This window comes from Narcine bancroftii, chromosome 8 (assembly GCF_036971445.1).
Source record: "Narcine bancroftii isolate sNarBan1 chromosome 8, sNarBan1.hap1, whole genome shotgun sequence".
In the NCBI taxonomy this organism is placed as follows: Eukaryota; Metazoa; Chordata; class Chondrichthyes; order Torpediniformes; family Narcinidae; genus Narcine; species Narcine bancroftii.
In genome coordinates this window covers 58,473,684-58,487,527 of record NC_091476.1, presented here as the reverse complement: position 1 = coordinate 58,487,527, position 13,844 = coordinate 58,473,684, and the positions used below count along the sequence as shown (strand labels likewise).

Below are 13,844 nucleotides of genomic sequence, written 5' to 3'. Positions count from 1 at the left end.
ACCAAGATGGGAACGAAGTGCAACCTTGTAGGTACCAGGGACGTTGATGTGCACCCGATCCAGGGTGTTCTCTCCTCTGGTAGCGAAGTTGATATGCTATTGAAACCGCGATAAGACTGTTTTCAGGTTGGCGTTATTGAAATTGCCAGCACCATCAGGGTGGAATATCTAGGCTTCGCAGATGGAGCCATAAACTTCCTTCATGGCTTCATCCTTATTAGCCAAAGGTGAATTGTACACTATAGCAATCAACATGGCCAAGAATTCCCCAGGCAGATAGAAGTGGAGGCAGATATGCATTTCTTCAGGAGGGTCTCTATCTCTGCTGAGCAGAAGGTTTTCACAACAGAAACATTGGAGCACCAGTTCTCGTTGATATAAATGTAGTCCCCTTCCTCAAATCTTGCTAGAAGCATCAGTGTCTCCGATTACCCTGAAGGAGATAAGGCGATTCAGCTAGATCCCTGAGCCTGGAATAGTGTCCTGGAGCCAGATTTTTGTAATCAGCAGAGCACAGCAGCTCTGTAGTTCTCTCTGGTTCAAATGCAGTCTCAGCTAATCAATTTTCTTCACCAGTGATCTTACATTTGAGAGTAAGATTGTTGGGAGTGTGGGTCTGAATGGGTTAACTCTTAGTCTAACCCTGATGCTGGCCTGTTTTCCATGCTTCTGCCTTTGCCAGCAGCACCTCCAATGGCCTCCCACGTGTTTCCCACGATCCACTCCACAGTTTGCAGCGTCTGTGTTCCTTGCTTCAGTAGGTTTATACAGGTACCACACAGAATCTTACCGATCCAATCCGTTAATTTGAAAATCTGGATCACATTTTGTATTTTGACAAGAGTTTCCCGATCATAGATGCAACATAGTGGGTTGGGGATATCACTGTTGTGAGGAGCAGAATTGGCCACAGCAAACTTGTGTGTCGCCACCTTGGAAAAAATGATGGCTCCTCCTCAGAGATCCGGTGAGAATAGTCCAAGAAGTCTCTTCCTTTTATACAGCTCTGTTCTTGCCAGATGCACCCAGAGAGGATATGTGTAAGATCCTGCTGTTGGGCGGCTGGAAGCTCCTATTTGTAGGAAGAACAGACTGGCACCCACACCAGCTACGGAGCTGGACGGGCTGACAGTGGAATCCCTCAGAGCCTTCTGGGACATCCTGAATGTTGACTTCACCAGGGTCCTGGGCGAAATGCCCCTCTTTTGGCTCAGGGCAATCAGAGTCCTGCTGCCGAAGAAAGGAGATCTCTGCTGCCTGAGGAATTGATTCCTGGTATCTCTCCTCAGCATGGAGTATACAATCTTTTCCTGGGCAACGGCCATTCACTTGGGCTCCATATTAGCCCAAGTGATCCACCCCGTCCACACGGTCTTGGGTTGGTCCTTTCAGGGCAACATCCACCTCTCCTGGGACCTGGTCCAAGTGGCCCGAGAGGCTTGCCTGTTGGCTAGAGGTTAGTGCAACGCCTTTACAGCACCAGCGATCGGGACCGGGGTTCCAATCCTGTGCTGTTTATAAGGAGTCTGTACGTTCTCCCATGACTGCATGGGTTTTCCCTGGGGACTCCGGTTTCCTCCCACCATTCAAAATGAACAGAGGAGTAGGTTAATGGGGTGTAATTAGGCAGCACAAAATTGTCGGCTGAAATGGCTGTTACTGTGCTGTTTGTCTAAATTTTAAAAATTTAAAAATTCATATTTCTCTCTCTTCACCAGGAGAAGGTGTTCAACAGGGTGGATCATAAACTCCTTGGGACCCTATGCACGTTCGGACTTGGGCCGTCTTCATTGGCCCACGTCTGACTGTGTAAAACCACCCCAGAGTGTCTCATCAAAGTCAAGGTTCTTGGTGGCGCTCTTTTGCTTCGGAAAGGGGGTAGGCACCTATCTCCTTCATCAGGGATGCTGCCTTCGGGAGGTCACGTGGCTCCCAGTAACGAACATCAGCCGTGCTGCAGTGTGGGAGCTGTTGAGGGTTTGGGGCATGGTCTCTTCTGTAGGGGCTGATCTCCATCCTATAGCAATGGAGGTTGGTGAGGGGGGGCGGGGTCAGGAGGGTTGAAATTGAGGCTGTGCTGATGCCCTATCAGCTGAAGTTGTTTGTCAAACCCAAGTCAGGACCTCTCTTTCGAGAGCTGGTCCGGCACAGCATGAGCTGCCTCGCAGTGATTCACGCCATGCCATTCCAGGATGCACTGAAGCCATTCCCGCACAGGCTGCTGCTGTACAGGTTCCACTTCCTCGCCCTCGTCGGCCATCCGGACACGCTGTGGTGGTCCGCCGCACTGCCCAGCAATGAGGAGACCCAGTGGCAGTCACTGTATGAGGGAGTCCTCCCCCTTCATATTGGGGACTTGGTACTGAGCAGGGCTGACGCACATGATCCCATGGGGCACCCCAGCCACCTGTCACTTCTGTGATCATGGAGTGTGGGAACTTGCAGCTCCTCTTCACCCAACTGAAGGGGGTGGTCCTCAAGGTCCAGCTGTACCTCAGCCCCACACTCCTGATCTATGTGGAATGGGGGCCTGGTGCTCAAAGGATATGTTTGTTGGGTTGTTGCTGGGCCTGGTGAAGCTGGCTATTCACCTATTCATGTGGCAGGCAGCCAAGGGTTCTGGATGAACCAACTGCCTGACCCTTTTACATGGTTATTAGGGTGTCATTAGGGTGGGAGCATGCAGTATTCAGCGGGATTGTAGCCAAGTTCCGGGGACGGTGGGCCTCACAGGGGATCGCATGTATTGTGGGTAGTAACAACTGGGTCTTAACTTGAAAATGTAAATCGTATGCAAAAGAGGTAATCTCACATATTCTTTCTTTCTTCTTTGGCTTGGCTTCGCGGACGAAGATTTATGGAGGGGTATGTCCACGTCTGCTGCAGGCTCGTTGGTGACTGACAAGTCTGATGCGGGACAGGCAGGCACTGTTGCAGCGGTTGCAAGGGAAAATTGGTTGGTTGGGGTTGGATGTCGGGTTTTTCCTCCTTCGTCTTTTGTCAGTGGGGTGGGCTCTGCGGTCTTCTTCAAAGGTTGCAGCCTGCCGAACTGTGAGGCGCCAAGATGCACGGTTGGAGGCAATATCAGCCCACTGGCGGTGGTCAATGTGGCAGGCACCAAGAGATTTCTTTAAGCAGTCCTTGTACCTCTTCTTTGGTGCACCTCTGTCTCGGTGGCCAGTGGAGAGCTCACCATATAACACGATCTTGGGAAGGCAATGGTCCTCCATTCTGGAGACGTGACCCACCCAGTGCAGTTGCGTCTTCAGCAGGGTGGATTTGATGCTCACAGATTCTGCCAGCTCGAGTACATCGATGTTGATCATGAAGTCATTCCAATGAATGTTGAGGATGGAGCGGAGACAGCGCTGATGGAAGTGTTCTAGGAGCCGTAGGTGATGTCGGTAGAGGACCCATGATTCGGAGCCGAACAGGAGTGTGGGTATGACAACGGCTCTGTATACGCTTATCTTTGTGAGATTTTTCAGTTGGTTGTTTTTCCAGACTCTTTTGTGTAGTCTTCCAAAGGCGCTATTTGCCTTGGCGAGTCTGTTGTCTATCTCTTTGTCAATCCTTGCATCAGATGAAATGGTGCAGCCAAGGTAGGTAAACTAGTTGACTGTTTTGAGTTCTGTGTGCCCGATGGAGATGTGGGGGGCTGGTAGTCATGGTGGGGAGCTGGCTAATGGAGGACCTCAGTTTTCTTCAGGCTGACTTCCAGGCCAAACATTTTGGCAGTTTCCGCAAAACAGGACGTCATGCGCTGGAGAGCTGGCTCTGAATCGGCAACTAAAGCGACATCATCTGCAAAGAGTGTAAATCGTGTGCAAAAGAGGTAATCTCACATATGTAAATTATGTAAAAAACACAAAGCTGGAGAAACTCAGCAGGTCAAATGGTGGACTTACATAGCAAGGTTAAAAATACATAACCGATGTTTTGTGCTGAGCCCTTCATCAAGGTGTGCCTAGCTCCTTGCTCCCCCTCTCTGTCACTCGCTCACTCTGCTCACTTCTTTGCTCCTCATTCTAATATTGTAACCCCCTGTGTGAATGAGAATTAGGGCTTATTTCATTGTTTTAGTCCTCTGTTTTACATACACTGCGCTATGTAAAGTCTCCAGAAACACCGTGCTGGATTGCATGTACCTGGGAATGTGTAACTGGAGTCAGTGCAGACTGCTGGCTCATTGTTCCAGATGCTAATCAGTGTGCTCGTGGATAGGTTGCCCAGTCCCCAAGTGATGAGAATCAAGTCAGGTTTATTGTCATCTGATTGTACAAGTTCAACCCGACGAAACAGTGTTCTCCGGCCCTCAGTGCAAAACTCAACCAAACATACAGACAAACAATACATACGCAGGACAAGTATTTTATCTGTACAAATAAATAAATATTGTTTCACGAATAGGAGAGTCTTAGATTATTAATGGGAGCAGTTCCTTTGGTCGTTCAGCATTCTCACTGCCCGTGGGAAGAAACTGTTCCTCAGGCTGGTGGTGCTGGCTCTGATACTCCTGTATCTCAACAGAAGCAGTTGAAAGATGGTGTGTACAGGGTGGAAAGCGTCCTCAAAGATTTTGCGTGCCCTCTTAAGAGAACGTTCAGTAGATCACCTCAATGGGGGTGATCCTCTCTGCCATTCTTATGGTCCTATGGATTGACCTCCGATCCATTTCCCCCTATGATGCAGCCGGCCAGGACCCTCTCGATAGAGCCCCAGTAGAAGGTTGACATGATGGTGGCCGGTAGCCTCGCCCACTTCAGTCTCTCAGGAAGTGCAGTCGCTGTTGCAACTTCCTGACAAGCGAGAAGATGTTAAGTGTCCACGATAGGTCACTAGTTAAGTGAACTTGAAGGAACATGAAGCTCTCCTCTAGAGTTGTTGATGTCCATGAAGTCCATGATCATCTCCTTCATCTTGTTGATGTTGAGGCTCAGGTCGCTACTCTCGCTCCATTTCATGAGATTTCCCATCTCTTCCCTGTGGTGTGCCTCATCGTTGTTGCAGATGAGGCCGACGACTGTTGTATCATCTGCAAACTTCATGACTCTGTTGGAGCTGGATCTGGTGATGCAGTTATGGGTCAGTAGCATGAACAGGAGTGGGCTGAGCACACAGTCTTGAGATGCACCAGGGCTCAGAGTGATGGTGCTCGACATTCTGCTGCTGACCCAGACAGACTGTGGTTTTTCTGTGAGGAAGACCAGGACCCAGTTCCAGAGAAGGGTGGTGAGTCCCAGCAAGGACAGATTCTCCACCAGCCTCTGGGGAATGAGTGTATTAAGCACCAAGCTGAAGTCAATGAACAGCAGCCTGGTGTATGAGATGGGTCAGAATGGAGTGAAGCGACAAGGCTGTGGAACGGTTTCTTCTACAGGCAAATTGAAATGGGTGCAGCGTCTCTGGGAGGTGGGCTTTGAGGTGCTGTCACCAGACGTTAGAAGCATTTAATAATGGTAGCGGTCAGTGCCACAGGGCAGAGTCATTGAGGCCTGTTATTGTCGCCCTCTTGGGTGACGGTGGCTGTCCTGAACCCTGCGGGAATGATGGACTGCTGCAGTGAGGTTTTGAACATAGAAGAGGCCATGGCCACAGCAGTACCAAGGTGGTAGTGAAAGAGGTAGTGATCAAATCTCCATGTCACAGTGAAGAGCTGGGGTGGGGGGGGGGGGAGAGAGAGATCCTCATCACTGGGGTGGGGGGGGGGGGAGAGATCCTCATCACTGGGGTGGAGGGGGAGAGTGGTGGGGGAAAGGGTGGGAGATCGTTGTGACAGATCTGGGGAGATGTGCCCAGTTATCCGTTGACCATTTGTCATCTTCTAAAATTGAAGTTTAGACATACAGCACGGTAATGAGCCTGTGCCACCCAGTTACACCCTATTAACCTACATCCCTGGTACGTTTTAAATGGTGGGAGGAAACCAGAGACCCCGGGAAAACCCACACAGATAATAGGGAGAACTACAAACTCCCTCAGATAGTGCGGGATTCGAACCCATGTCGCTGGTGCTGCAACAGCTATTGTTCCAGAACAGCTCAGTTTATCTTCCCCACCCACCAAATTGTTCTCTCCCTCCTCCCACTTTTCTTCCTCCCCTTCCCTTTCACTTCTTCCCTCCATCTTTCCCTCCTCTCCTTTCATTCTCTGTTTCTTCACCTTTCTCTCCTCCCCATCTTTTTCTCCTCTCCCTTTCTCCTCATTCCCCTTTTCTCTGAACTTCTCCCCATCCTTGTTTCCCTTTCCCTCCTTTACATGATGTTTTCTCTTCTCCCTCCCATTCCCTTGCTCCTTTCCTTCCTTTTGGTTCCCTTTCTCCAGCTTGGCCTGGTGTGGAGTGAGCAGGATTGCAAGGTGCCTTGTGGGTGCATGACAGGTCCCAAGGCCCACCCACTTGTGCAGTGAGTCACTCTCCAGGTTCTCGGCCAAACAGCTGAGATCCCAAACCTCAGGAGTCCAGCTGAAGGAACCCGTGTGTGTGGCTGGGTGTGGGTTGGTGAATGTGTGGTTGGGTGTGTGTGGGTGTTAGTGTGTGGGTGTGTGAGTGTGTGTGTAGGTGTTGGAGTGTGGGTGTGTGAGTGTGTGGTTGGGTGTGTGTGTGTGGGTGTGTATGTGAGTGTGTGTGTGGGTGTGTGTGGTATGAGAGTGTGTGTGTGGCAGGGTGTGTGTGTGAGTGTGGGTATTTGTGTGTGGGTGCGTCACTGGGTGTGTGTGTATATGTGTAGGTGTTGGTGTGTGTGTGGGTGTGTGGTTGGGTGTGTGTGGGTGTTTGTGGTTGGGTATGGGTGGGTGAGTGTGTGTGGCTGTGTGAGCGTGTGGGTGGGTGTGTGTGGCTAGGTGTGTGTGGCTGGGTGTGTGTGAGCATGGGTATTTGTGTGTGTTACTGTGTGTAGGTGTGTGTGTGGGTGTGGTGTGAATGTGTGTTTGTGGCTGGGTGTGTGGGCATGTGAGTGTGTGTGTGTGGGTGTGTGTGTGAGTGGGTGTTGGTGTTTGTGAGTATGTGTATGTAGGTGTGTGGTTGGGTGTGGGTGTGTGGGTGGGTGTGAGTGTGGCTGGGTGTGTGTGTGCATGGGTGAGCGTGGGTGTTTGTGTGTTGTTGTGTGGGTATGTGTGTGTATGGGTGTTTGTGGCTGGGTGTGTGTGTAAGTGTGTGTGTGTGTGTGTGGGTATGTGTGTGTGTGTGTGTGTGTGTGTGTGTGTGTGTGTGTGTGTGTGGGGAGCGTGTGTGCATATATGTGTGCGCATGTGAGTGAGTGAGTGAGTGAGTGAGAGAGAGAGAGAGAAAGAGAGAGGAAGCACACACAGACTTGGAAGGTCCTCTGCTGAACTCTTGGATTCATTCAAAGAGGAACCAGCTCAGGTTTCAGGCCTGTGTTCCTTCGCTGGTACCATGGAAAAAAGGCTTCATTCCACACCACTTCACGCTGAGCTTTGGGAGGGTGCTGACCCATGCAACTAATGAAGATTGCACTGGGGGGGAAGTTGCCTTTGTGGTGCTGGCATCATTGCCATTGGTGTATGATGTGTGGTTGCAGCAAGCAGGACTTCAGAGTATTCTGTACATTGTATTCTAACATATATAACATAACAATTACAGCACGGAAACAGGCCATTAGGCCCTTCTAGTCCGCACCGAACCAAACACCCCTTTCTAGTCCCACCTCCCTGCACAATGCCCATAACCCTCCATCTTCTTCTCATCCATATACCTGTCCAACCTTTTCTTAAATAATACAATTGACTCCGCCGCCACTATTTCTCCCGGAAGATCATTCCACACGGCTACCACTCTCTGAGTAAAGAAGCTCCCCCTCATGTTACCTCTAAACCTCTGCCCCTTAATTCTTAACTCATGTCCTCTTGTTTTAATCTTTCCTCCTCTTAACGGAAATAGTCTATCCACATCCACTCTGTCTATCCCTTTCATAATCTTAAATACTTCTATCAAATCCCCTCTCAACCTTCTGTGGATGGAAATGAGTCTTATCATCACCTGTTCAGGGGCACCAGAAGAAACAGGGCTGCATGTTTCCATATTGAGTAGACATGGGTTGGGCTGTGGGCTGACGCTTCAGCTGGCAAAAAGCTCCTTTGTCAGTGTGGACCTCTGGCAGTGAGCAGCATGGACCTTGTTAACACTCCAATCTGGCTGAGGCTGTTTAGTGCCTGAATGGAAGGTGGGGAGTTGGGGGGGTGGGGTGAGGGGTGGCTTCCTAGCAAAGCTGGGCTGTGCCACAGAGAAGAGGTCTCTAACATGCCCAGGACCATCAGGCCCATTGCTGACTGAGCCCAGAGATTGGGGAGAATGGACAAGTCAACCAAAGGAAAGCGTACCCTAAAAACCAATGGTGACAGTCAACACCGTTGGAAAGGGGGACACATTTTCAGGGGAAGGGGGGAGAATCAGGGTGTAGGGTAACCAGGGAAGGGGGTGGTAAACTTCAGAGGAGGGCAAGTTATCATCAGGGGAGGGGGAAAATTAGGGAGGAGTGAATCTTTAGAGGAGGAGGTGTAATCTTCGAGGGAGGAGATGAATTTTATGGGAGGGGAGAATCTTCAGGAGATGGAGAGTCACCAGGAAGGGGACAATCTTTAGGAGAGGGGAAAATTTACAGGGGAGGGAGAGTAACCAGGGAGGGAAAGAGTCAGCATCTTCAAGGGAGGGGGGGTCACATTTACCTTTTGAAGGGGTTTTAGTGAGTCAGTCCACGCAGGGACTGATTGATGTGCTGCATGGCAGTTCCTGATCTCACATTCTGTCGCTTTTCCCCTCGTAGGATTCGTCTGCGCCAGCCCTCCACAACAGACAGACCCATGGAGGAAGTGTTCATTAAGAGGTCCCAGCAGAAGAAAAAGACCTCCCCACTGAACTACAAGGAGAGGTTGTTCATCCTGACTTCTACCAGGATCGCCTACTATGAGTACGACAGTGAGCGGGCGGTAAGTGAGTTCGACCCCAGACTCACAGGTAGTGGGTCCCACCGCAGTCTCTACTCACAGGTGGTGGTCCCACTGTCATCTCTACTCACAGGTGGTGGTCCCACTGCCATCTCTACTCACAGGTGGTGATCCCATGGCAGTCTGTACTCACAGGTGGTGGTCCCACTGCCATCTCTACTCACAGGTGGTGGTCCCACCGCAGTTTGTACTCACAGGTGATGGTCCCAACGCAGTCTGTACTCACAGGTGGTGGTTCCACCACAGTCTCTACTCACAGGTGGTGGTCCCACTGCCATCTCTACTCACAGGTGGTGATCCCACAGCAGTCTGTACTCACAGGTGGTGGTCTCACCGTAGTCTGTATTCACAGGTGGTGGTCCCACTGCCATCTCTACTCACAGGTGATGGTCCCACCGCAGTCTCTACTCACAGATGTTAGTCCCACTGCATCTCCACTCACAGGTGGTGGTCCCACCGAGTCTCTACTCACAGGTAGTGGTCCCACCGCAGTCTCTACTCACAGGTGATGGACCCACTGCATCTCTACTCACAGGGTGTTGATCCCACCGCAGTCTGTACTCACAGGTGATGGACCCACTGCATCTCTACTCACAGGTGGTGGTCCCACTGCAGTCTGTACTCACAGGTGATGGACCCACTGCATCTCTACTCACAGGTGGTAGTCCCACCGAGTCTCTACTCACAGGTAGTGGTCCCACCGCAGTCTCTACTCACAGGTGGTGGTCCCACTGCAGTCTCTACTCACAGGTAGTGGTCCCACCGTAGTCTCTACTCACAGGCCAGTGGTCCCACTGCAGTTTCACCCACCTGCCAGAATCTCCTTGACCCACTGAGTTCCTCCAGCAGATGCTAGAATGTGGAGCCCAGCCCTATCTGCTGGAGAAATACCCTTAATCCCATTACTATGAAGGGCTCCAAGGTGAGTTCCTGTTGCAGCTTGCTTATTACCAGATCACTGATCTAGGCGCATTGCAGCCTGGAGACCTTTGTTTGAAATGCCCCAACTTCATTAACATGTTCCTTCCATTTTCTTCTCTCCTATTCTTAGGGGCATTGAGCCAGACTCACGAACAACTCTTCTTATGCCTTGTGGCAGACAAAGGTTAAGATATATCATGTATGTTACATTTTAATGTATTATCACATGAAAAGGAATCTTGAACCTTCATTATGTCTGCACCAGGAATGGCCGTGTATTTTACTATCCCTTTTTCCTCCCTTGTTCCTTCATTTTCCTTCCTTGACATCTGCCAGTAGACCAGAATATACATCACCTAGATTGAACTCCATCTGCCACTTCTCCACCTAACCTAAATATTCTTACCAAAAAAAACTCTCCCTACCTCATAACCCCCTGTTTTCCTTTCATCCATTTGTCTGAGAGTCTCTTCAATACCCCCAATGTTCCAGCCTCCACCACTATCACCGGCAAGGATTTCTCTGTGTTAAAAACTCACCCCTGATGTTTCCCCTGTACAGATGTCCCCTGGTGTTTGCTGATCCTGCCCTGGGAAACAGGTGCTGCCTGTCCAACATATCTATGTCTCTCATAATTTTGTAGTCCTCGATTAAGTCTCCTCTCATCCTTCTTCACTCCAAGAGAAACATGCCTTTATTTTCAATTTGGGTAACATCCTGGTAAATCTCCTTTGCACCCTCTCCATAGCTTCCACATCCTTCCTATAATGAGGTGACCAGACTGAACACAATACTCTAACCCTGCACCATGTCTATATCCTTTTGTAACTTATGACAGCCTTCAGCTCCAACAACAACACAACTCCTCCAACCTTTGTGTCATCTGCAAACTTACTGACCCATCCTTCCGCCTCTTCATCCAGGTCATTTATAAAAATCACAAAGAGCAGGGGTCCCAGAACAGATCCTTGCGGCCACTCCACTAGTCACTGACCTCCAGGCAGAATACTTTCCTTCCACTATTACTCTCTGCTTTCTACATGCAAGCCAGCTTTTAATGTACACAGCCAAAGTTCTATTGATCCCAGGCTTCATGACTTTCTGAACAATCTCTGATGGGGGGCCTTGTTAAATGCCTTCTAAAATCCATGTTGACCACATCTACCACCCTACCATCATCAATTTCTTTTGTTACCTCCTCAAAAATCTCAATGAGGCTAACTCTAACCCTTCCCTTCACAAAGCCTGGCTGACTATCCTTGAGTAGACTGGACTTCTCCAAATGCTCATAAATCCTATCCTTAAGAATCCTCTCCATTAGTTTACACCCCACTGATGCAAGATTCACCTGTCTATAATTCCCAGGATTCTCTCTATTACCTTATTTAAACAAGGGGACTATATTTGTCATTCTCCAATCCTCTGGCACCTCACCTATGACCAAAGAGGATTCAAAAATCATCTCTACTGCCCCAGCTCTCTCTTCCCTCCCTTCCCACAGCATCTTAGCATATATCACATCCGGCCCCAGGAAATTATCAATCTAAATGTTTTTAAGAAGATCCAACACTTCCTTTTCCTTAATCTCCACATTATCCAGCACACCAGCCTGTTCTATTCAACCTCACCCTAATCAAGGTCATTTTCTCTTCTGAACATTGAAGCAAAGTATTCATTTAGGACCTCACCAACCTTGACCACCTCCAGGCACATGTTGCCTCCTTTATCTTTAAGTGGCTCCACCTTCATTCTCCTCATCCTTCAGTTTGTCACATTTGTATAGAACGCCTTGGGTTTCTCCTTACTTCTACATGCCAAGAGCATCTAAGGTCCCGTTTGAGCTCTCCTAATTCCTTTCTTAAATTCTTTCCTGGCTACCATTTCTAAATATCTAAATCTAGAGAGAGAGCAATACTGGATCTCCTTTTATGGAACAAGACAGGTTAGGTGACAGAAGTGTGTGTAGGGGAACATTTTGAGTCCAGTGATCATAATGCAATTAGTTTCAAATTAATTATGGAGCAGGATAGGTCTGGGCCTTGGGTTGAGATTTTAAATTGGAGAAAGGCCAATTTTGAGGAAATGAGAAAATATCAAGAATGTGTGGACTGGGATAAATTGTTTATCAGGCAAGGAGGACCTTCAAAGGGGAAATTTGGAGAGTACAGTGGTTGTCTGTTTCAAGATTAAAGGCAGGGTTAGTAAGCATAGGGAACCTCGGTTTTTGAGGGATATTGGGGATCTGGTTCGGAAGGTGTAGAGCAGGTATAGACAACGGAGCAAATGAGGTACTTGAGGAGTATAAAAAATGCAAGAAAGAAAGAAATCTGGAAGGGTAAAGGAAGACATGAGGTTGCTTTGGCAGACAATGTAAAGGAAAATTCTTAGGGTTTCTACAGGTATATTAAGACCAAAAGGATAGTAAGGGACACCATTGGCCCCCTTGAAGATCAGAGTCATCAGCTTTGTTTGGAGCCAGAGGAGATGGAGGAGATCTTAATTTTTTTTTCATCAGTCTTCACTCAGAAAATGGGAAGTAAGGGAAACAAGCAGTGAGGTCATGGAACCTGAACAGATTAAAGAGGAGGAAGTGCTTGCTGTCGTAAACCAAATAAGGGTGGATAAATCCCCAGGGCCTGACAAGATATTCCCTCGGACCTTGAGGGAGGCTAGTGTAGAAATTGCAGTGGCTCTGCCAGAAATATTTAAAATGGTGCCAGGGTAGCTCATGTTGTTCCATTGTTAAAAAAAAAAGCTCCAAAAGTAACCCTGGAAATTATAGGCCCGTGAGCCTGGCATTAGTAAATTATTGAAAGGTGTTCTAAAAGATTGGGATACAATTATTTGGATAGCCAGGGACTGATTAGGGATAATCATCATGGCTTTGTGCATGGTAGATCATGTTTAACCAATCTTATAGAGCTTTACGAGGAGGTTACCAGGAAAGTTCACAAAGAAAAGGCTGTAGATGTTGTCTGCATGGACCTTTGACAATGTCTCACATGGGACATTAGTCAGGAAGGTTCAGATACTAGGTATTCATGGTGAAGTAGTGAACTGGATTCGACTGGACAGGGTGAGCCAGAGAGGAGTGGTGGATGATTGCTTCTCAGACTGGAGGCCTGTGACTAGTGGTGTGTCTCAGGGATTGGTGCTGGGACCATTGTTGTTTGCCATCTTTATCAATGATCTGGATGATAATGTGGGAAATTGAATCAGCAAGTTTGCAGATGACACTCAGATTGGAGGCATTGTGGATAGCGAGGAAGGTTTTCAAAGTTTGCAGAGGGATCTGGACCAGCTGGAAAAATGGGCTGAAAAATGGCCAATGGAATTTAATGCAGATAAGGGTGAGGTGTTGCATTTTGGAAGGACAAACCAAGGAAGATCACACACTGTAAATGGTCAGGCACTCAAGAGTGCAGTAGAACAGAGGGATCTGGGAATACAGATACATAGTTCCCTGAAAGTGGTGTCAAAGATAGATAAGGTTGTAAAAAGACCTTTTGGCATCTTGGCCTTCATAAATCGAAGTATTGAGTGCAGGAGTTGGGATATTATGTTAAATTAGGCCAAATTTGGAGTATTGTGTGCAGTTTTGGTTAACTAACTATAGGAAATATAGAAAGAGCACAGAGAAGATTTACTAGGATGTTCAGATTTCATACAACCTTGAGATTTTTTTTCCTGCGGGTGAGGCAGAATTACCATTAATTTGTTGTGCAAAAAAATAAACTGTATACAGTGTAAACATGTAAACAAATAAAAGAACTGTAAATAGATAACAAATGTAAACAAACTGACTGTGCCATATAGAGAGAATGAAGAAAATCAATAATGATGACAAGTCAGAGTCCTTAAATAAATCTCTGGTGGAGTTTGTTATTGAGGAGTCTAATGGTGCTGGTGGTGCAAGTTCTGTGGCACCGATACCTCACTCCTTATGGCAGCAGCAAGTATAG

At 48.2% G+C, this 13,844-nt stretch overlaps 1 protein-coding gene across 1 annotated transcript in view; it reads left to right on the top strand.

The window, feature by feature from the left end:
* The window catches only part of btk (Bruton agammaglobulinemia tyrosine kinase), a 181,315-nt gene that overhangs the window by 31,551 nt on the left and 135,920 nt on the right, over positions 1 to 13,844 (top strand). The window contains exon 2 of the mRNA XM_069893797.1: positions 8,781 to 8,943. Within this exon, the coding sequence (XP_069749898.1) occupies positions 8,818 to 8,943 (126 nt within the window). The 5' untranslated portion in view covers positions 8,781 to 8,817. The remainder of the gene's footprint in view (positions 1 to 8,780; positions 8,944 to 13,844) is intronic.